Source organism: Oncorhynchus tshawytscha, linkage group LG31 (genome assembly GCF_018296145.1).
Source record: "Oncorhynchus tshawytscha isolate Ot180627B linkage group LG31, Otsh_v2.0, whole genome shotgun sequence".
In the NCBI taxonomy this organism is placed as follows: domain Eukaryota; kingdom Metazoa; phylum Chordata; class Actinopteri; order Salmoniformes; family Salmonidae; genus Oncorhynchus; species Oncorhynchus tshawytscha.
Window position 1 is genome coordinate 26,177,832 of NC_056459.1, and position 24,522 is coordinate 26,202,353.

The window sequence follows — 24,522 nt, forward strand, 5'->3', positions numbered from 1 at the left end:
TGAGGATGGGGCTGTCTGCCTGAGGATGATGTCTCAGCCTGAGGATGATGCAAGCCTAACTCCCACGGCCTGAGGGGATGATGTCTACCAGCCTGAGGATGATGTCTACCAGCCTGAGGATGATGTACAAGCCTGAGGATGACAATCCTAACTCCCACGGCCTGAGGATGATGTCTACCAGCCTGAGGATGATGTCTACCAGCCTGAGGATGCTGTCTACAAGCCTGAGGATGATGTCTACAAGCCTGAGGATGATGTCTACAAGCCTAACTCCCACGGCCTGAGGATGATGTCTACCAGCCTGAGGATGATGTCTACCAGCCTGAGGATGATATCTACCAGCCTGAGGATGCTGTCTACCAGCCTGAGGATGATGTCTACAAGCCTAACTCCCACGGCCTGAGGATGATGTCTACAACTCTAACTCTACAGAGTCCACGCCCGGCATCCGGTTCACTCCCCTCTTCCAGAATCCTCATTCTCACATTCCCTCAATAAATATTCTAAACCCATTTCAATGTCTGGTCCGTAAACTTGTGAAAAAATGAATATTGGGGATATTTGATATTCATAGTTGAACATTTCATTTCTGTTAGGGTTGTCAACAGATTAGAATGGTTCCAAATGTAAAACAAGTTTTTTTTTTTTGTCTCCCTCCATTACACACATACAGATGTAACACAGACACAGGGTACAGGACTCCCCCATCCGAACGTACAATATCAACTGTGAAATGCCAGTCACCTGCCCAGAGTCTTGACTGATAAACAATTAAATATCACACCAGCCTGGCAAGTCGGGCGACGTAGTGCAACGCGTTCACAATTCACTAGACACCCTAATTGCTTTGTAGAACAATTGAACAAATAAATACAAGATTCTGTAGAAATCTTTTAAACACTAATAGCATCAATCCAACCAAAAATATATATTACAAATTCTTATTTTACATCGTGCAATAAAAACAATAACAAATTAAGAACAAGTATCATATTGATTATCTTCAAATGGTTTGGAGTTTTGTGTTTTGGATGTAAGGAGTGCCTCGATGCACACTGAAAATTGAGTTCTAAATTACTGTGCTGAAATACTTACCATGAATACTCAATATCTGAACTGCACACACACACACACACACACATGGAAATAAACACACCCTTCCCTTGAGGACGTTGCAGCAGCATTTCATTTGATCAGAAAATGTACTATAAGCCCTGGAGGGGAAAAAAATCTGTTTGTGTGCGTCTGTGTGTTCCTGTGTGTGTGCAAACACTTGTGCATTTGCCCCTATTCAGATGTTACCCTGCATACTGTTGAGGGTGTCAACATTGATAAAGGTCAAACAAAACTGTACTAAGTTTGAATCACTCTTTCTGTACAAGTGTACATTGTGCATGTATGCACTTTTGCATGTGTGTGTGTGACAGAGCGAGTCCTATGAACATCAGTAGAGCTGCAGAGTAGTGGCTCCTCTGACAGTGTCATCACAGGTTATAGGCTTGAGGGACCCAACCAGGAGAGAGGAGACAGATACGGGCTGAGGGGGCTGGCCAGGTTTTTGGTTAAAGTGGACAGCGTTGTCAGGACACAGGACAGGAGAAGAGGGGGGGGGTGACAGATGCAGTCTTATTTAATGAGCCTTCACCCGATTCCCCCACTTTCAATTTACGTGCTGTCCGATATTCCTACAATCCCCAAATAGATCCTCAAACACACATACAGAGGCGTGCACGCACACACACGTACGTCCCCCCTCCCCCCATGTCTTGCTGCTGGCAGGTTAATCCTTGGAGCGTTTGATAATGAATTCATTAATGAATTTCCCTCCTTTAATTAGTACAGCTCACCTGGTAGAACTGACAGGGTGCTGCTGTTGACCAGCTCTAGTACAGTAGAAAGAACACACACAGAGGTAGGTGTGTATGTGTTCAGTCTGCTGGCCTGTCTTTGTGAGAGGGGAAGTGACATAAGCCAGCAGCCATGAAACACATCCTGTCAGCACGCCCCAATCACAGCACTGGGCTCTGCCAGACCTGACACACACACACCCACCCACCCAGGAAGTCCACGCACACACCTTCCATCAGATAAGGAGACAACACACCCACACCACTCTGGTACATCCTCCCACCATATGCTGCCCCCTTCTCCGTAATTCTCCCCTGACAGAAGGCCTACATCTTACGAGTTCCATCCCAACTTTGCTATTTAGTGACTTCTTTCATGATGATCTTAACTTTTGTTGTGCAGAAAGTTCATAATATTATTTTGTGTATTTTATTCATCCTGTCAGTGTATTTTTTTCCTACTCTGCATAGTTGGGAAGGGCTCATAAGCAAGCATTCACATTAGAGTCTACACTTGTTGTATTCAGCGCATGTGAAAAATACAATTTCATTTTGATTTGATCTCTATGCATCATGTGTGAGAGAACCAGACACAGCTAGAGGAGAACGGTTGGCAAGGAGATGTATTATAGAACACAATCCATCCCTACCACAGCGGACCCAGGAAGAAAATCCCTACCACAGCGGACCCAGGAAGAAAATCCCTACCACAGCGGACCCAGGAAGAAAATCCCTACCACAGCGGACCCAGGAAGAAAATCCCTACCACAGGACCCAGGAAGAAAATCCCTACCACAGCGGACCCAGGAAGAAAATCCCTACCACAGCGGACCCAGGAAGAAAATCCCTACCACAGCGGACCCAGGAAGAAAATCCCTACCACAGCGGACCCAGGAAGAAAATCCCTACCACAGCGGACCCAGGAAGAAAATCCCTACCACAGCGTATCCCAGAAGCAATCACCACCATAACACCAGTCACCCAGAAAACATACATCTAAACAACATAGTTTCAGGATTCTTTTGAATTCACCGTTAACAAATCAGACATTGTGAAGATGTAAAGGGGATGAATCCACTGAACTGGTTTAATCTCCTATGAAGTTCATTTTAGATGTTAAAATGCCCTCTACTGGGCTGATAACACAGTACATCTAGTGTGGCATCCAAAACCCAACTAGATATAACTACATAAACACACACACATGTATACATACACAGTACCAGTCAAAAGTTGAGACACCTACTCATTCAATGTTTTTTCTTTATTTTGGACTATTTTCTACATTGTATAATACTAGTAAATACATCAAAGCTATGAAATAACACAGAATCACATAGTAACCAAAAAGAAGTGTTAAACAACTGAAAGTAGCCTCCCTTTGCCTAGAGGACAGCTTTACACACTCGTAAAAGTTCACTTGTGGAATTTCTTTCCTTATTGTGTTTGAGCCAATCAGTTGTGGTATACAGAAGATGGTATTTTACCAACTAGGGCTAAGTCCATATCATGGCAAGAACAGCTCAAATAAGCAAAGAGAAACAACAGTCCATCACTTTAAGAGATGGTCAATCCAGAAAAATAAGAACTTTGAAAGTTTCTTCAAGTGCAGTCGCAAAAACCATCAAGCACTATGATGAAACTGGCTCTAATGAGGACCATCACAGGAATGGAAGACCCAGAGTTACCTCTGCTGCAGAGGATAAGTTCATTAGTGTTAACAGCCTCCAGCCCAAATAAATGCTTCACAGAGTTCAAGTAACAGACATCTCAACATCAACTGTTCAGAGGAGACTGTGTGAATCAGGCCTTCATGGTCCAATTGCTTGCAAAGAAACCACTACTAAAAGGTCACCAACAAGAAGACGAGACCAAGAAATAAGAACAATGGACATTAGATCGGTGGAAATCTGATGAGTCTAAATTTGAGATTTTTGGTTCCAACCGCCGTGTCTTTGTGAGACACAGAGTAGGTGAAAGGATGAGCTCTGCATGTATGGTTCCCACCGTGAGGCATGGAGGTGGTGTGATGGTGCTTTACTGGTGACACTGTAAGTGATTTATTTAGAATTCAAGGCACACTTAACCAGCATTGCTACCACAGCATTCTGCAGCGATACACCATCCCATATGGATTGTACTTAGTGGGACTATTATTTGTTTTTCAACAGGGCAATGACCCAACACACCTCCAGGCTGTGTAAGGGCTATATGACCAAGGAGGAGAGTGATGGAGTGCTGCATCAGATGACCTGGCCTCAACAATAACCTGACCTCAACCCAATTGAGTTGGACCGCAAAGTGAACAAAAAGCAGCCAACAAGTGCTCAACATATGTGGGAACTCCTTTGAGACTGTTGGAAAAGCATTCCAGGTGAAGCGGGTTGAGAGAATACCAAGCGTGTGCAAAGCTGTCAAGGCAAAGGGTGGCTACTTTGAAGAATCAAAATATATTTTATTTTAATATATATTTTGATTGAACTTTTTTGGTTACTACGTGTCATTTCATAGTTTGTCTTCACTACTATTCTACAATGTAGAAAAGACTAAAAATAAATTAAACTCCTTGAATGAGTAGGTGTATCCAAACTTTTGACTGGTACTGTATGATATACACACACACACATACACAGTATTCAGAAAGTATGCAGACCCCTTGACTATTTCCATATTTTGTTACGTTACATCCTTACTCTAAAATTAATTCAATCTTTCCCTCCACCCCCCTCAATCTGCATACAATACCCCATAATGACAAAGCAAAAACAGGTTTTTAGAAATGTTTGCAAATGTATAAATAACAGATATACCTTATTTACAGAAGTTTTCAGATCCTACTGATGTAAATTAAATTGATTGGGCATGATTTGGAAAGGCACACACCTGTCTATTTAAAAGGTCCCACAGTTGCCAGTGTCAGAGCAAAAAACAAGCCATGAGGTCGAAGGAATTGTCTGTATAGCCGAGACAGGATTGTATCGAGGAGTGGTAGGCCACACAAGCTCACAGAACGGGATCGCCGAGTGCTGAAGTGTGTAAAAATAGTCTGTCAGACACCATCTGCCCCAATGCATAGAACCACCTGTAAAGTTTGGTGGAGGAGGAATAATGGTTGGGGCTAAGCCCCTTAGTTTCAGTGAAGAGAATTCTTAATGCTACAGCATTCAATCAAATTCTAGACAATACTGTGCAACCGTTTGGTGAACGCCCTTTCCTGTTTCAGCATGACAATGCTCCCGTGCACAAAACGAGGTCCATACAGAAGTGGTTTGTCGAGCTCAGTGTGGAAGAACTTGACTGGCCTGCACAGAGCCCTGACCTCAACCACATCAAACACTTTAGGGATAAATTGTAACGACGACTGCAAGTCAGGTCTAATCGACCAACATCAGTACCCGGCCTCACTAAGGCTCATGGCTAAATGGAAGCAAGTCCCCGCAGCAATGTTCCAACTTATAGTGGAAAGCCTTCCCAGAAGAGTGGAGGCTGTTTAGGCAACAAAGGGGGGAGGGGGGACCAACTCCATATTAATGCCCATGATTTTGTAATGAGATGTTCGACGAGCAGGTGTCCACATACCTTAAGTTCTGTAGATACACAACATGACCTAACATTGAAGGAAAGCCCATGGATAACCTTAAACATAATGAAAATGAGACTATTTTTTGGCAGAGACAACAAAACAAAGCACATTTAAACAAAAATGACTTGCTGAACATTCCAGGATTTCACAAAGGACAGACGATGACACCGGCTCCAAAGTAAAAAAATTATCAAGTTAGTTCTTCTTCAAAAAAATTATATTTATTGACACTTGGAATACTCATTTAAAAATATTTTACATGTTTTTTTTATTTTTTAAATGAGCCTATACAACACAGTTTAATAGTACAAATAAAACATTCATAATTTAAGAATCTTTCCCAGTATCATTGCAGGTTAAGTGATAGAAATCTTTCTTTTCCTCTTTTTTATTTTTTATTTATTTTTTATAAACATGTGAGGCACAAGTTAGAGTTTAAGACAGATACTGCATTAAGACAATGCTACATTTTGGAGAAGAGACTTGCTCAAGTGCCTTGTTCACCAGCAACACCAGTCAGTCCACAATAGTGGGTGTATCAATATAATAACATATCCTTTAAGAAAACATATAGTTCAGACATTTTAAAAGACAGATAGGGAACACAGAATGCCAACGGAGAACCACGTAAAAAAGGCCTTTCTACTCCGCCTCCTCATCTTCAGAGGTTTGAGAAGCACACCTGGAACAGCAGCAAACTTTGGGGCGGCTTCCCGGACAAAGACTACGCTTAGTCCTGAACTAAAAAGCACTTTCAATCATTTAGCATCATTTTGGGTGCAGGACTAGGCTGAATATTTGTCTGGGAAACAGCCCCTTTGTGCATGTGTCAGGGCTCTGTGTGTTCCTGGTCACAAGAGGACTCTCTGCTGAAAAATCTTCTGTCCCTGATGGTTAGGCTTCCATCACAGTTTTCACAACTACTGTCACAGGGTAGGGGGCTGGAGCTATGGGGGACCCCCGAGTCATGGCTGTAGCCTAGACCTGATGATGTGGTGCTGGAGAGGCAGAAAGAATAGGATGAGAGCACTCAATGAGTAAAAGGTCAGAGGTCATGTGCCCATTTTGGCTTATACAATTTCTCCGTCAACAGGACAGCAACTTTGTGCATTTATTCCATGGACAATCGTCTCTGTGGTGAGTCAATCAACGGATGACATTGAAAAACCATCACTCAATCCGTACATTTTGAACAAGAATTCATAACGTGCCTGCACACTTACCTTTCGCCGTTCGAGTCGCAGTACTCCTTGCGGCTCTTCTCTACGGGGAAGCGTGTGCGGTGGCAGTCACTACACATCTGGATGGCCTGGGCCACTGTGTAGCGTGTCTGGCCCGAGACACACGCCTCCATCTTGGTCACGCTGAGCTGGGATTGGAGGAAAAGGTGCACTCTGCTGTCAGACAGCAGCAAGGGGTCCTGGAGGACACTGATGAGAAAGATCTACCCAATTAATCATGAAGAACACCAGCCAAAAAACTAGCAGTAGATACATACAACGATCAAGAACACCATATAGTTAGTCGGAAGTTTACATACAGCTTAGCCAAATACATTTAATCCTAATAAAAATTACCCGTCTTAGGTCAGTTAGGATCACCAGTTTATTTTAAGAATGTGACATGTCAGAATAATAGTAGAGAGAATGATTTATTTCATCACATTCTCAGTGGGTCAGAAGTTGCCATACACTCAATTAGTATTTGGTAGCATTGCCTTAAATTGTTTAACTTGGGTCAAACATTTCAGGGAGCCTTGCACAAGCTTCCCACAATAAGTTGGGTGAATTTTGGCCCATTCCTCCCGACTGAGTCAGGTTTGCAGGCCTCCTTGCTCGCACCTGCTTTTTCAGTTCTGCCCGCAAATTTTCTATAGGATTGAGGTCAGGGCTTTGTGATGGCCACTCCAATACCTTGATTTTGTTGTCCTTAAGCCATTTTGCCACAACTTTGGAAGGATGCTTGGGGTCATTGTCCATCTGGAAGACCCATTTGCGACCAAGCTTTAACTTCCTGACTGATGTCTTGAGATGTTGCTTCAAAATATCCACAATTTTCCTTCCACATGTAGCCATCTATTTTGTGAAGAGCACCAGTCCCTCCTACAGCAAAGCACCCCCACAACATGCTGCCACCCCGTGCTTCATGGTTGGGATGGTGTGCTTTGGCTTGCAAGCCTCCCACTTTTTCCTCCAAAACAAAATAATGGTCATTATGGCCAAACAGTTCTATTTTTCCAGAGGACATTTCTCCAAAAAGTTATATCCTTGTCCCCATGTGCAGTTGCGAACCGTAGTCTGGCTTTTTTATGGCGGTTTTGGAGCAGTGGCTTCTTCCTTACTGAGTGGTGTTTCAGGTTATGTCGATATAGGACCCGATTTACTGTGGATATAGATACCTTTGTACCTGTTTCTTCCAGCATCTTCACAAGGTCCTTTGCTGTTGTTCTGGGATTGATTTGCACTTTTCCCACCAAAGTATGTTCATCTCTAGGACACAGAACGAGTCACCTTCCTGAGCGGTATGACAGCTGCGTGGTCCCATGGTGTTTATAATTGCGCACTATTGTTTGTACAGATGAATGTGGTACCTTCAGGCGTTTGGAAATTGCTCCCAAGGATGAACCAGACTTGTGGAGGTCTGAATCTTTTTTTCCGAGGTCTTGGGTGATTTCTTTAGATTTTCCCATGATGTCAAGCAAAGAGGCACAGAGTTTGAAGGTAGGCCTTGAAATACATCCACAGGTACACCTCCAATTGACTGAAAATATGTAAATTAGCCTATCAGAAGCTTCTAAAGCCATGACATCATTTTCTGGAATTTTCCAAGCGGTTTAAAGGCACAGCCAACTTAGTGTATGTAAACTTCTGATCCACTGGAATTGTGATACAGTGAATTAATCTGTTTGCAAACAATTGTTAGAAAAATGACAAAGTAGATGTCCTAACCAACTTGCCAAAACTATAGTTTGTTAACAAGAAATTTGTGGAGTGGTTGAAAAACGAGTTTTAATGACTCCATTCTAAGTGTATGTAACCTTCCGGCTTCAACTGTAAGTCTTAGAGACATTACAACAGTGTGTGTTAGGAGGTTGAATGAATTGTTATTCTGAGCACTCTGGTACCCTATGCCAAAGCACTACAACAGGAGAATTTGATAAGGAGATTGTAGTCTTGTCATCTGATTGTCAAACAATCAAAAGGGTTCCTGTAGGATACCCGCACACGACAGCAGTGATAAGTCTACTGGGGTCTGTGCGTGTCAGTCATCTCTGCCTTGGAGAAATGTCAGTGTTTCTACCACAACGCCTTCTAGAGCATATAAAACCACCTGTTTAAGTCCATTTGTTTATAAGGATGACTAGAACTTGGCAATGTGGACAAAATTCCATATCGTGATAAATTGCCTGAATTGATTTAAAAAAATCAAATAGTACGTTTAAATCCATTTTTATTCTAATTTAAAACTACTACTTTGGCAATTGTAGCCATCAATTGTCCCTTTAACCCATATCAGAAAACCTTCTAAATTTCAAACGTCACATTTCTCTAGTATAGGCTACTTATCGCAATGAAGGATATCAGCAAAATGCCGGCAATGAGTGAGTGATCGGTATGGTCAGTGTCGATCATTTTTGGCTTATCATTTCAGCTCTATGGCTGACATGATAAATATCCACTGGTTGAACCAACGTGGAAGACAGTTGAACTGACGTTTGTGCCCAGTGGGTAATGTTGTAAAAGCCTACAGTTTTCTTGAAATGTTTTAATTATTGTGATAGGCACATATTTTGCCAGGACAACGTACTGGACTGGCTTACTTTCACTCCTGGTCATCAGTACATATGTTTTCTGTTTCAACACGTTAAAAGTGTGGAGTGGAGGAAATTAATGAAGTAGCCACAAGATGGCGTTTGGTGCCATAAAACCATGGGTATAACTTTTATACAGTGCAAGTAGAAGGTTTAAAAAACAAAATGTCAAAATACCAACAACAATAATAAACTGAATTAATTAGATAGCAGGCCTCAATTCCAAATAAATGGCTGCAGCAAATGTTTCCTAATGCACACAAGGGGATCTACACCACAGATTGATATGGACTGTTTGACCTGATTACTAGAGGTAGGAAAACATCTGGCAAACTCACTTTGGTTGCATCAGACCCACTGATGGGCTATATCTAGATTCTAGCTCATCCCTTCAAGCCGTCTGAACATGCACAAACTGGTAGTCATTCACAAGGCTGAGGGTGAGAGGGGAACTGAGGAGAGGAATAGAAGAGGACACTAACGTCTCTAGAAACTCCTGTAGACCCTTCATCCGCTGGTTGACCTGATAGGGGTTGTTCAGACTGAAGAACGGATTCCAGGGAGGTAATTTGGGCAACTCTCTGGAAAGAGACAACACGTTGAACACCTTATTGGATACACAAAACATTGTCAAAATAATAATAATAATGCTTTATAATAAACTCAAGTCATAAGTTTGGACTTCATACAGTGTGACTAGTCGACCCCTGGTAAGGATACAGTGTGACTAGTCGACCCCTGGTAAGGATACAGTGTGACTAGTCGACCCCTGGTAAGGATACAGTGTGACTAGTCGACCCCTGGTAAGGATACAGTGTGACTAGTCGACCCCTGGTAAGGATACAATGGGCAAGTGCCTACCCTGTGTATGCATCATTGCTTTAGGAGTGAACAAATGATGCAGTGAAGAAGGCCATCAGTGAAGTATCCCAGGGTTATACGTACATGAGCATAGCATTGTCCTGCAGACGCTGCCGGAGCCAAACAAACTCACTGTACTGCCTACGCACACAGGACGTCTTCTTCCTAAAACACATGCTATTGGTCTACACTCAGGAAGCAGGAAGAACAGACAGGAAGGAAGAGGTTGCCAGTAAATCTCCTCAGATTCCTCGTTATATCAGAAGCTGAAGATAATATTTAATGATAAGATGATGATAAGATGATCAAGCAGAGCGTGCCATGCAAGTACAGTACTCACATGTAAACAGATCTCGTAGTCGATGTGCGTGTGCCAGAAGTCATCTTTGTGGAACTGTGGATCCTGGACCCAAACACTGACAAACTCCTTCAAAAGCCCCCAAAACAAAGTGTTGTTCAGAGGTGAAGTGTGCCTCAGATAGATAGAAACCACACACATCCCTTTTTTCTTCTTTTTTTCACACAAGAACAATGAGGCCACAGGATAGGAAACCTTTCAGCAGAAATATCACCTAACCTCCTCAATCATCCACAAAAAAAACAAATATATAAGTCAAATCCACAAAATGAGATTGAGGCTTAATATGGAGAATGAATAAGATCACCAAAAGCTACAGCATGTGCACGTTTTTGTTCCAGACCAGCATCAAAATACTAACCAAGAATATTAGCTCTGGTTAAATAACATAAGCTCTCCGGGAGCAGGATTAGTGACTACTGCTGTAATAGAGTAATGAGACGGATCGATCACGCACCTGTTTCATTAGACTGTCAATCCTGTCCATTGTAGAATGGAATCTGAGGGGGCAGAGACAATTGGGAAACAGTGAGGCAAGAATGAGATTATAACATGTTGTGCTTTTGTCTATTAACCAGTGTCTCTATGCAGTTATATGAGTCAGTTATATGACACGAAGGGGTTCTTTCTCACGGAAAACAGATGCACTCAGCAATGTTTAGTCAAACAGTCAAAGTCCACTGTTCTCAACCCAAGATGCCCAAAAGAGCACAGGGAGCATATTTTGGCAAAACAGCAAACCTCAACTGCTTAGAGAAGAACAACCTAAACTGCATGAGCGCTCTAACAACACAAGCCATTGTAAAAAAAAGAAGGTAAAAATGTCCTAGGAAGTGGATTTGCTACGAGAAGAGAAATCTGCTTTATCCATAAACAGCTTACCCACTCAGTGATAAAACAGCACAACAGCCCTGTAAATAATACAAAGCCTAAGTAAGCATGTGGCACGCTGCAAAAGAGTAAAGCTACAAGGTATACAGGACTAGGGTAAACACCGACACAAATTACATTCATATAAAACAAAGTTTATACTGTACTGGCAAACTTTGGAAAGTATAGACCTTTGTAAAGGCTTTTGAGAACGAGTGGAAATGAACCCTGGAACGTCAGATCTCCTGGTGCGTCTGTAAACAGCTGTTCCATTGCGGCTGTAAACAGCTAGCTAGCTAACTTAGTCAAGTTCTCTCAAGGTTCAAATTACAATAGTATTTGCGGGTGGGATGGTCCTTTACGTCCAGGGACAAATATATTTGAGAAAATTAAAGTTGACAGATTTTGCAAAGAAGCATCGCATACATTGTCTGAATGAATATTAACGCTAGCAGCAGGAGATGGCGGCACCAGGATTATGTGTAGCACATGTTAACTATAATAGGTGGGTAATAGGTTCATGTCAGCTAGCTAGCTACATATAAGTATGATAGACAGCCATCCAATATTTGTTTTCAAACGTTCGCTTGATCTGCTAAAAACAATGTTAGCTACCTAGCTAGTGAACAGATTCAGTCACAAAGAGAGAAATGGGACAATACAAAAACACAACTGCAACGGAATATCCAATGGTATATCACCTGAGTATAATGAAGTACGTCCTGGTCTAATTGAGATGTTTCCTAACCTCGGTTACAGAGACCCGTGAAAGCTGTTACACTCTGCGGCTGAAGGTCCCAACGAATGTGCCAAGTCCTGGAGAGACTAAAAGGTCTCTCTCCAATGGGTTATATGTGCTATTGGTTTACTGTTACAGTTGGTTGTAGGACTACAAAAACACTGTTAAAAGTATCAATGCGTAGACGTGGAAAATGCATGGCCAAACTTGCTCCCAGAGATCTAGCTGCTGGTTTCTGTTCCGGCCCGGTTCCGGCCCAACCCTGACATTCTGCTTATTATTTGTATTAGACACTATTCAATCATCTTGTTTTGGAATAAGATGAATGTCTACACACACACAAAACCATGACATTTGTTGGGATAGGATAACAGTACTTCAGATCTCAGGGTGGGTGACATCACCACACCATGGCTACTAGGGCTTGGCTTCACTTAGTCTTTCCTTGATTGCTCACATCCTATCTGCCCACCTGAATTGGAGAAGGTACAAGGTCCCTCCCCTCAGATTTTCTCCAATGGGTTTTTAGAAGGAGAGGAAGGATGATTTGAGAAAGAGCCTAGCACTCACCTGTCAACTAGCTCACATGCTACACATTCAGCCCTCTGCTAAACCCATTGACCTCCTCCTCCACATCAACCTCAGCAGCCAGCAGAGCCAACTGTGTGAACTAAGTCAATCTAGCACCCAAATAATTCATTTTAAAAGGCATTCATTCTGCCTAACTGACTCCGATCACACCGTCGGCAGGTGAGTTATACTGTCAGTGGCGTAGGAGGTGAAAGGGGTGTAACTGTAGCAGAGGTAAGCTGCAGGTGAGTTATACTGTGGGGTGTGACTGTAGCAGAGGTAAGCTGCAGGTGAGTTATACTGTGGGGTGTGACTGTAGCAGAGGTAAGCTGCAGGTGAGTTATACTGTGGGGTGTGACTGTAGCAGAGGTAAGCTGCAGGTGAGTTATACTGTGGGGTGTGACTGTAGCAGAGGTAAGCTGCAGGTGAGTTATACTGTCAGTGGCGTAGGAGGTGAAAGGGGTGTGACTGTAGCAGAGGTAAGCTGCAGGTGAGTTCTACTGTCGGCGTAGGAGGTGAAAGGGGTGTGACTGTAGCAGAGGTAAGCTGCAGGTGAGTTCTACTGTCGGCGTAGGAGGTGAAAGGGGTGTGACTGTAGCAGAGGTAAGCTGCAGGTGAGTTCTACTGTCGGCGTAGGAGGTGAAAGGGGTGTGACTGTAGCAGAGGTAAGCTGCAGGTGAGTTCTACTGTGGGGTGTAACTGTAGCAGAGGTAAGCTGCAGGTGAGTTCTACTGTGGGGTGTGACTGTAGCAGAGGTAAGCTGCAGGTGAGTTATACTGTGGGGTGTAACTGTAGCAGAGGTAAGCTGCAGGTGAGTTATACTGTGGGGTGTGACTGTAGCAGAGGTAAGCTGCAGGTGAGTTCTACTGTCGGCGGCATAGGAGGTGAAAGGGGTGTGACTGTAGCAGAGGTAAGCTGCAGGTGAGTTCTACTGTCGGCGTAGGAGGTGAAAGGGGTGTGACTGTAGCAGAGGTAAGCTGCAGGTGAGTTCTACTGTGGGGTGTGACTGTAGCAGAGGTAAGCTGCAGGTGAGTTATACTGTCAGTGGCGTAGGAGGTGAAAGGGGTGTAACTGTAGCAGAGGTAAGCTGCAGGTGAGTTATACTGTGGGGTGTGACTGTAGCAGAGGTAAGCTGCAGGTGAGTTATACTGTCAGTGGCGTAGGAGGTGAAAGGGGTGTGACTGTAGCAGAGGTAAGCTGCAGGTGAGTTATACTGTGGGGTGTGACTGTAGCAGAGGTAAGCTGCAGGTGAGTTATACTGTCAGTGGCGTAGGAGGTGAAAGGGGTGTAACTGTAGCAGAGGTAAGCTGCAGGTGAGTTATACTGTGGGGTGTGACTGTAGCAGAGGTAAGCTGCAGGTGAGTTATACTGTCAGTGGCGTAGGAGGTGAAAGGGGTGTAACTGTAGCAGAGGTAAGCTGCAGGTGAGTTATACTGTGGGGTGTGACTGTAGCAGAGGTAAGCTGCAGGTGAGTTCTACTGTCGGCGGCATAGGAGGTGAAAGGGGTGTGACTGTAGCAGAGGTAAGCTGCAGGTGAGTTCTACTGTCGGCGTAGGAGGTGAAAGGGGTGTGACTGTAGCAGAGGTAAGCTGCAGGTGAGTTCTACTGTCGGCGTAGGAGGTGAAAGGGGTGTGACTGTAGCAGAGGTAAGCTGCAGGTGAGTTATACTGTGGGGTGTGACTGTAGCAGAGGTAAGCTGCAGGTGAGTTATACTGTCGGTGGCGTAGGAGGTGAAAGGGGTGTGACTGTAGCAGAGGTAAGCTGCAGGTGAGTTCTACTGTGGGGTGTGACTGTAGCAGAGGTAAGCTGCAGGTGAGTTCTACTGTCGGCGGCATAGGAGGTGAAAGGGGTGTGACTGTAGCAGAGGTAAGCTGCAGGTGAGTTCTACTGTCGGCGGCGTAGGAGGTGAAAGGGGTGTGACTGTAGCAGAGGTAAGCTGCAGGTGAGTTATACTGTCGGTGGCGTAGGAGGTGAAAGGGGTGTGACTGTAGCAGAGGTAAGCTGCAGGTGAGTTATACTGTGGGGTGTGACTGTAGCAGAGGTAAGCTGCAGGTGAGTTATACTGTCGGTGGCGTAGGAGGTGAAAGGGGTGTGACTGTAGCAGAGGTAAGCTGCAGGTGAGTTCTACTGTGGGGTGTGACTGTAGCAGAGGTAAGCTGCAGGTGAGTTCTACTGTCGGCGGCATAGGAGGTGAAAGGGGTGTGACTGTAGCAGAGGTAAGCTGCAGGTGAGTTCTACTGTCGGCGGCGTAGGAGGTGAAAGGGGTGTGACTGTAGCAGAGGTAAGCTGCAGGTGAGTTATACTGTCGGTGGCGTAGGAGGTGAAAGGGGTGTGACTGTAGCAGAGGTAAGCTGCAGGTGAGTTATACTGTGGGGTGTGACTGTAGCAGAGGTAAGCTGCAGGTGAGTTATACTGTGGGGTGTGACTGTAGCAGAGGTAAGCTGCAGGTGAGTTATACTGTCAGTGGCGTAGGAGGTGAAAGGGGTGTGACTGTAGCAGAGGTAAGCTGCAGGTGAGTTCTACTGTGGGGTGTGACTGTAGCAGAGGTAAGCTGCAGGTGAGTTCTAGTAGCCTCTGATGTCATCCCCCCCGAGACTTAGTGTCTCCGGTCTGTCATGAATGTATCTACAGTATATTTTAATACCGTAAGCATCTCAGCTGCGGGAGGATCTCCTCCTGTGATTTTGTGCTGATTTGCTTCATTCTGCAGTCTTACTTCTACAGTGGTTGGCATGGTAGCGACAAGTGTCATTGGATTAGGGTTTTTCCACCATACAGGGATGGAACTCGTACATTACAGGGCTACTCTGCAGTCCATGTAAAAGTGACACTTCACTGTGGTCACTCTCCAGGGTATTTCTCTCTTGCCTCCACTATCCGTGCTCTACCCTTTCGGTTACAGTGGATGTGAGATGATTTATGGCATGCATGCCCAATTTAGACATACAGTATGATTGGATTTGTATTGGCCTAGTGGGCATGTCCAATGAATAGGGATGAAACAGTTACCAGTTTCACGATAAACCACAATAAAATTCCTGATGATTATTATTACCGTTTTAAATTATCATTAAAACTGTGTTTGATTACCACGGTTTGAAAAACTCACGGTAAATACTGTCCAGCATCAACCAAAGTTAGACTGTTGCTGACGCAGGCGCAGCAATGTGGGTTTTGTTTTGTGTGAAAACATGGCGGAAGGCAGTGACAGCGCTCTGGAGGTTTTTCGGCCTTCTAAGAGGACCAAATTTGAAGTGTGGTCGTATTTTGGGTTTTACAAGAGTGCTGAGGGAAACTTAAATCGAAGATGGTCACCCTGTCTGCAGAACATGCAAAATAAAAATAAATAAAACATTTAAAAAAAATGAATATTATTTAAATCGCTGCGAAATGACCCTTCAAATCTCTTGAGTCATCTTCATGACCACCACCCACTACTTTATAGCTAAATGCATGATGTGGGGACTTCGGAATGTGGGAAAATGTCATGGTTTGTCTGTCCAACTGGCTAATAGCTTGTGAATAATGTAAACTGAAGCTTTCAGTGTTATCTACTCATGTAAAAACACAACATGTTGTTCTGCTGCTGTATGTGTCGTGTGTCTGCAGACTCTATTCACCCATTGCACACGATAACACGTTATGTAGTTTAGTCACACAACCAACATATATTGTTCAATTAAAATTCAGCCGATGTTGACTTGGTTGTAAAAGTGTTCCAACAGGAGACTCCTATATTTATGTCAATTGTTGGGCTCATTGCAATTACTATCACGGTCTTCTTTAAGACTAATTTGTATTTATGTAAATTGTGCATGGGGTTATTGCATATACTCAAATACAACACAGAAAATAGACTGTGTCTGTGTGAATAATAATGTAACACTCAAAATAATAATACATTTACTATTCCCTTGTTTAGAATGGGAGTGCAGCAGGCAAACCTAGTGCTGCTTACTGGTCCCTCATCTACAGTTGTGACAAACGCTGAGCAAGCATTTAAAAGGCAGGCTGCTTACGCACGCACATCAAAACATGCTCAAGACCTCACTGTAGCCCTTTCCTATTACATTGCAAAGGACATGATGCCATTTCATATTGTTGAGAGGCCTGGCTTTCTGAGGCTGATGAAGGTTGCCGTGCCTCACTACAAAGTGCCATCACAAACATTATTTTCCAAGACTGAAATCACAAATCTGTACAACCAGGTTAAAGCTGATGTTGGAAAAAGTTTGGCTCAAAGCACATGGTTGGCTGCAACTACTGACCTCTGGAGTTGTCAACCCTACATCAGCTTCATTATCCATTACCTCACCCCAGACTGGCAACTAGAATCAATCGAAGTGGAAACACAGTTCTTCCCAGAAGATCACTCGGCTCACAACATCAGTTTTTTGAGAATATGTTGGAAGAGTGGAGTGGTGGGGGGGTCGTCAACAACAAAGACCTGGTCTGCATAACCACAGACAATGCAACAAACATGATCAAGGCTTTTGAAGGGTTCTGTGGCTTGGGCTGTAATTTTAAGCAGGCCATCTCAAGGGCTTTGAAAATTCAGAGAGTTGACACAGCAGTCAAGGCCTGCCATCATCTGGTCCAAGGCTTCTCACGGAGCTGGAAGAGAAAGAGAGAACTGAGAGAAAAGCAAGCTGCCCTTAAGATGCCACAGAAGGCTCAGATCCATGATGATGTGGTAACTCGATGGGGATCTAAACACAAGATGCTTGAGCGTTTCCTCAGCCAAAAGCAGCCAGTCTGTGTGACACTGGCTGGAGAAAGAGAAACATGGCATCTGATGCCCAAGGATGCCGACATAAGTGTCATGGGAGCAACTGTGCCAGCTCCTTGAACCGCTGAGAACATTTACAGGTGCACTTGCTTCAGAGACACGAGTGACACCGTCTGCCATCAAGCCTGTCCTGGACCACATCACCCATGATGTTCTGGTGGAAAAGGATACAGAGCCATCCCTGACCCAGGGAGATGAAAAGGATACAGAGCCATCCCTGACCCAGGGAGATGAAAAGGATACAGAGCCATCCCTGACCCAGGGAGATGAAAAGGATACAGAGCCATCCCTGACCCAGGGAGATGAAAAGTGTAATGAGAGAAGACCTTAACAACAGATACACAGAGAAAGCAAAGAGTCATGCACATGGCTTGTTTCATTGACCCCCGCTTCAAAAGGAGCTTTTTAGATGAGCCTGAGGCTGCAAAAGTTGACACTGATAGCTGTGTCCAGGAAGCCTTGAAGCTGACAGCTGTACAAGTCAGGGAAGAACCACAAAGCACCAGCAGCACCTCCACCACCAACACCGGCATCGGAGGGGAAAGGCCTGGCTGGGTTGCTGAGAAAGATCACCTCTCTGCTGCCTTGTTGACAGAGAGATCAAGGTCTACCTGTCTCTGCCACCCATTCCAGCAGAACAGGATCCACTGGTGTGGTAAAGGGGCCATGCATCAGAGCTGCCCCAGCAGAACAGGATCCACTGGTGTGGTAAAGGGGCCATGCATCAGAGCTGCCCCAGCAGAACAGGATCCACTGGTGTGGTAGAGGGGCCATGCATCAGAGCTGCCCAGCAGAACAGGATCCACTGGTGTGGTGGAGGGGCCATGCATCAGAGCTGCCTCAGCAGAACAGGATCCACTGGTGTGGTGGAGGGGCCATGCATCAGAGCTGCCTCAGCAGAACAGGATCCACTGGTGTGGTGGAGGGGGCCATGCATCAGAGCTGCCTCAGCAGAACAGGATCCACTGGTGTGGTAGAGGGGCCATGCATCAGAGCTGCCTCACCTTGCCAGGAAGCTTTGGTGTATCCTAGCAACCAGTGTGCCATCAGAGAGTGTTCAGTGCCAGCAGGCATATTGTCTCCCCACGCAGATCACTACTTAAACCGGACAAAGTAAATATGCTGACATTTTACATTTCAATCTCAAGTGAACAAAGATGCATATATATAGGATGTTAGGCCAACAGCTCCTTATTTCCTTATGAAGGAGAGAAGACATACAAGCAGTGCTGTTCATTTGATTTGTTTACACATTGTGTTATTTTAATGTAAAGACCTGCACATTGGATGTGTTTACATATGGTTGTATTGTTCTTAGATGCACATTGCTTTAATTTGCACATTTGATTTGCTTACTTACAGTTGTGTTCATTAAAACCTGCACTAGGGAAACTTTTACCTCATGGCCACATTGTGCCATCTTTAAAAAAATGTAAAATCCTGTCTCGGAGCTCTTCAGACAATTGCTTCGACATCATGGCTTGGTTTTTGCTCTGACATGCACGGTCAACTGTGGGACCTTCTATAGACAGGTTGTGTGCCTTTCCAAATCATGTTCAATCAATTGACTTGACCACAGGTGGACTCCCATCTCAAAGATGATCAATGGAAACAGGATGCACCTGAGCTAAATTTCGAGTGTCATAGCAAATGGTCTGAATATGTATGTACATTTTTAATACATTTGCAAAAATGTCTAAAACCTGTTTTTGCTTTGTCATTATTGAGTATTGTGTGTAGGTTGATATTTTTTTATTCTATTTAATCAATTTTAGAATAAGGCTGTCACATAACAAAATGTGGAAAAAGGGAAGGTCTGAATACTCCGAATGCACCGTATACACAAAAGTATGTGGACACCACTTCGAATTAGTGGATTCGGCTATTTCAACCACTGTATAGTGCATCATTGAATGCCTCCTTTCCAACAAGGGAGTTTGTCAAATTTCTGCCCTGCTAGAGCTGCTCCGGTCAACTGTAAGTGTCGTTATTGTAAAGTGGAAACGTCTAGGAGCAACACCGGCTCAGCCGCGAAGTCGTAGGCCACACAAGCTCACAGAACAGGATCGCCGAGTGCTGAAGCACGTAAAAATCTGCCGAACGCCATCTGCCCCAATGCATTGTGCCAACTGTAAAGTTTGGTGGAGGAATAATGGTCTGGGGCTGTTATTCCATGTGAAGGGAATTCTTAACGCTATAGCATACAATGACATTCTAGACAATTCTGTGCTTCCAACTTTGTGGAAGGCCCTTTCCTGTTTCAGCATGACAATACTCCCGTGCACAAAATTAAGTCCATACAGAAATGGTTTGTCGAGATCAGTGTGGAAGAACTTGACTGGCCTGCGCAAAGCCCTGACCTCAACCCCAACGAACATTTGAATGAATTGGAACACCGACTACGAACCAGGCCTAATCTCCCAACCTCACTAATGCTCGTGGCTAAATGGAAGCAATTCCTGCAGCTAGCTGACTTATGTAAACAATGTGGCTGTCAAACATTGGAATCGTATGCTAGCTACATTTAGTTTAGTTATATTTTTGGCTGTCGTGTTAGAAATTCATCTAGCTGCCTAACAAGGTAAGCTGATTTTTCTCTACCTTTACATCATGCTAGCTAGCTCTGTGGTTACTTGCTGTGCTAGCCAAATGTAACACCACCAGAGCAAAGCGGATAATTAAACAGGAAATGAACTGTCTGATTATGTTGTTTAGTGGATCTGGTAGCAACAAGTCAATGTTTTTTTTATAACTATTTCCTTCTGTTTTAGTTTTTTGGGGATCAAGAAACACGAACTTGTGATTGCTAGCCAACTAGCTAGCTATAAGCGCTGGATGTGTACTGGTGAACCTCTTGGTTGCGTGTGTATTATAGAACGTGCTATTGTTTTGACAATTGAAAGGGTCTATTAAAGAGACAGAACATTGAAGAAAAACTGGGCAAAAGACATGCCACAATAGGCAAATGTTAATTGTACATCAATGGATATTGGTTTGTTGAGAAAATAAATCAAGAACTGCTAAAACATTTCCCACTTCTAATGAAATAACACTGAACATATGAATTAATAATGACATTTATAGAACCTGGGAGACTATTTCTTTATCCATGTGGCCCCGGGCCCTAGGGGACATCTGTTTTTGGAGAGCCAATCTTTCAGAGTACAGTGGAGACTAATTTTTCCTTACAACAAGAGCTATTCACATTTCAGAGAGACTCATGTTTCCTCCACTCACTGCCACTTCCAAGAACTGAGGACAGGATACAGGGATAATGAACCTACTCAAGCAGAGCCCTGTGCAGAGAGTCTAATGCCAACCTCTCACCAGAAAAGGCTATCAACTAACCCAATCCTATTAAACATCACATGATATTATTCGTGCCACTATTGGCCAGTTAACAGCACAATCATCTAATTTACTGAGATTGAGTTAAACTCCCTATGCATGGCTAACTTTACACAGCATGACTGACTGATAACATGTAGATATGCATCTACAAATCTGACAAATCAGTTATGCCACAGAATAGAATACATTGCGTATAATTCTATGGTAACCTATTAATAATAATAATTCAATAGTCATTGTACCAGGAATGCAGAGCTGTGTCTGACTTCTTGTTCACATTGGCAGTTTGAAGTGACTCAAATCAACAACAACAAAAATTGCATAAACAATATTCATTTTTTTCCCTGCAGTCTGATATGCCAAGCCACATTTCAAACTCCCTTCGTTGGTGGTTTGAAGTCAGACAAATCTTATTCCTGCCCCTCAATTGTTTTTTTTAAAGACTTATTTGGCATATCTTGATTCTTGCTAGTTACTCTGTTGGCAGTTTGCCAAGAACATGTGGTAGCTAACGCGCTTGTTATTTGTTTACAAACAAATTAGTGAATGTGCTAGAAAACTAAACAGCCATCTAGCTGCTGTGGCTAGCTAAAAAAGGCCTTGTTTTGAAAGAAAGATCATCTCATCCTTTGAGGCTTTAAGTGTTCTTACACTTTGATTTTAAACATTCAAAGCCACTGGGAAAAGTCCATGGCAGACTTTGTTGTCACCTTATCTTGCTACATATTTTTTGACTGATAGGAAGCACGAGCACCACCAATCCGGCGACACCACCGTGCACACACCTGTCGTTACTATGACAACTAGTGTAGCCATGTCAGCAAATGACTGCCATCTAAAAAAAACACACACACACACACACACACACAAACAAAAATCCGATTTGGTTACTTGCTTTTTGGACAGTCAGTATTCCAAAACGGATTTAAAAAACAAAACTGATTTGAGCATTAAGGCAGTGTGAACAATGCTTGATAGCATCAAGCAGTTTAGGGCTGTTTACAACCAGAGCTCAATCAAAATAGCAAAAATGTTTCTAGGATGTGCAAATTAAAGTATAAATTACGGGAAGTCCACCATAACGGAATTACGACTCCGATTTTTCACTTTAAAATGTATGCCAACCAAAAAAAACATTGATTTCAAAGTTTAACAAATCATGCAACTTTATGCACAATGACTGCTTTGAACAATTTACACAGTAAAAAAAAAAAAAAAAACGTACTGGAAAAACTACAGATGCAAAGTTTGGTAACAGAATTACGGTAAAATCTCCCTCAGTTCTCCCTGTATATGCAGTTCTTCCTGTAAATGTGTTTTTGTAAAAATGTCGCTAGAAATTGTTAAATGTAGTCTGATTTGTTCAACCTTGAAATGAATGGTTTTTGGAATTGCCCTTATACAACTTATACAACTACTTGAACAACATCCTAACGTTTGAAAAGAGACAGCCTTTCTTCATTATGTTGAGTTATATTTTACAGTTACAAAAATGTATTTGTTGCGAGTTTTAATAATGCGAGTTTGCTTGGAAGCAATTGGAGAAAGTGTGACAGACAGGTTCGCCTGCAATAAGGTTCAATTCTGCACATAGATAGGCTAAGCAGCAATAACATAAATCACGCTGCAAAATTCTGTTGAATTAAAAGACAATTGAGAAATTGTGATTGCCTTCGAGGTAGCCTAAATTTGATTGGCATTTGAACCGTTGCAAAGGCACGATCCACACATTTGAAACACACCAGGGAAACCATGGCAATTGGATAACTTCTCACCAAATGAAAAGCATGCTTATCTCTGGTAATATAGCACTACGTTTGTTCTTACCCTTCAGCTGGCAATTCGTTCGATAGGACTTGGTGCCGCTGGGGCGGACTTGATTTCTTCGCTGCTTGCTCTGTTCGCGGTTAAACCGACTGTAGTTGTTGTCTGAAGAACTTGAGGATGACGCGCCCGCTCTGTTCCTTCATTTTGCTCGTGCACGTTCTTGGTCTGAAATCGGGGAGTATTTTAACCAAAACTTCAGTGCACAACAACGCATTTAAAAACAAATCAAACAATCCTTTGACTGAGCTACAGGAGAGGATACATCTTTCTTTGCTGAATAGGCAGTACGTAGCCTCAAACCGGAAATCCATCCAGCACATTGGGGGCGACGAAATAAGGGAGCCCATTCATTTTCAATGAAGGGAAACAAAGTTGGCTGGGAAGCAAAGTGGGCGGGGGACCGTGACCAGGTTAGGACCAACATTTGAAAGCCTAACTTTTGTTCAATACATACATCGTGTACTCCGCGACATCGCCGTGCTATTGACCAATCGTAGCTCACTATAGCTTCCAGCCCGTACTGCATTTAGCCGGCGGCAGGTAGCCTAGTGGTCAGAGCTGTTGGACCAGTAAACGAAAGGTTTCTAGATCAAATCCCCGAGCTGACGAGGTAAACATCTGTTGTTCTGCCCCTGAAACAAGGCAGTTAACCCACTGTTCCAGGGCCATCATTGTAAATAAGAATTTGTTCTTAACTGACTTGCCTGTTTAAATAACTAAAAAATAGACTCCTAGCACTATGTAGCCTGCTTCCTAGCACCAAGATGAGGGCGAAGCAAGCTTGGCTATCTGCATTTATTGAATTTGGCCTTTACTATTGTAGCACATATAAACGCATTGAATAACACGTTCTGAAATGTAAAAAAGAAATCATGTGGGGAATAAGGTTTTGAAGTGTCTGTCCTATATCTAGGAGATATAAGAAAGCTCAGGAAATAAATATATTTTTTGGCACAAATATGCTTCTGTCATGTCTTTTCAGATCAGTGCAGTTGAAGAAAAGGAGTCAAGGAGAGGAGCCAAGCAGAGGAAGACACTTAAGTCTATAGAGGCTTCTTAGGACAACCACTGGACTTGGACATAACAGTCCATGTTGATTCTTATCCATATAACTTAATCTATGGCTGTCCTTACAAACCTAGAAGAGTATGATGCACTAAATGTGATGGTAGAATACAAAGTGCTGCCTAAGACAATTCAATTGATACAGCTGGGATTATCAATAAATCCAAAATATCCTGTGAGCAACCAGTCGGTCAAAAGTCAAAATATCCATGACACACAATCAGATTTAGGTTGTTATAGGAGTTTTTCAATCTTTATTTATACGTTTTCACCTTCATCATGTTTTGTGGGTCAACATATAAGCATCTACTACTGTAGGAGTCCTACATCTCTGGTTTGTTAGTTACTGTCTAGTTCTAGACCTAGGCTCTGTCCCAAAAGGACCATATCCCCTATGAAGTGCACTACTTTTGACCAGGGCCCATAGTGCACATGGGCCTCGGTCAAATGTAGTGCACTATATAGGTAATAGGGTGAAATTTGGGATGAATCCCTAGTCTGTCCATCTACAAGTACTTAACTAGATTTGCCTGATTGAGCATAGGACTCTGCCTGATGTGGAGCTGCTGCCAGGAAGCCTGGATGCCATTGTGATGCTGCAACACAATGTCAACATTCTAACCCTAGCCCAGACGGAATGCACTTATGCTGTCTAATCGTCTGCCTCTCATAACATTTAGAAAGTACTGTATGTTGTGGACGTATACCTAACTTGTCGAATGTAAAAAATACATTTAAAAAAGTGCCCGTAAGGAATGTTCTTAATGATTTTAATGAATCACTCTTTCCTTGTTTTCACTCAAGAGGTTGACTAGTTTGAGGGATAGAATACCCTCCGTTCTCATTACAAA

At 43.3% G+C, this 24,522-nt stretch overlaps 1 protein-coding gene across 5 annotated transcripts; it reads right to left on the reverse strand.

Moving 5' to 3' along the window:
• Window positions 1-5,629: 5,629 nt before the first annotated feature.
• On the reverse strand, window positions 5,630-22,996 carry LOC112234292 (sorting nexin-10A). Of its 5 annotated transcripts, none has more exons than XM_042310471.1 (8): window positions 22,607-22,996; window positions 11,343-11,371; window positions 10,918-10,960; window positions 10,443-10,529; window positions 10,187-10,287; window positions 9,724-9,822; window positions 6,654-6,860; window positions 5,630-6,428 (listed from the first exon to the last, which is right to left on the reverse strand). In XM_042310471.1, exons 3-8 carry the CDS (start codon window positions 10,945-10,947, stop codon window positions 6,260-6,262), a joined length of 693 nt encoding a protein of 230 aa, XP_042166405.1. In that variant the 5' UTR covers window positions 10,948-10,960; window positions 11,343-11,371; window positions 22,607-22,996; the 3' UTR covers window positions 5,630-6,259. The 5 variants fall into 5 exon arrangements, with proteins under 5 accessions (XP_042166405.1, XP_024258126.1, XP_024258127.1 ...); XM_024402358.2 differs by lacking the exon at window positions 22,607-22,996 and adding an exon at window positions 12,032-12,456; XM_024402359.2 differs by lacking the exon at window positions 22,607-22,996 and adding an exon at window positions 11,522-11,663.
• Between the last annotated feature and the right edge of the window lie 1,526 nt (window positions 22,997-24,522).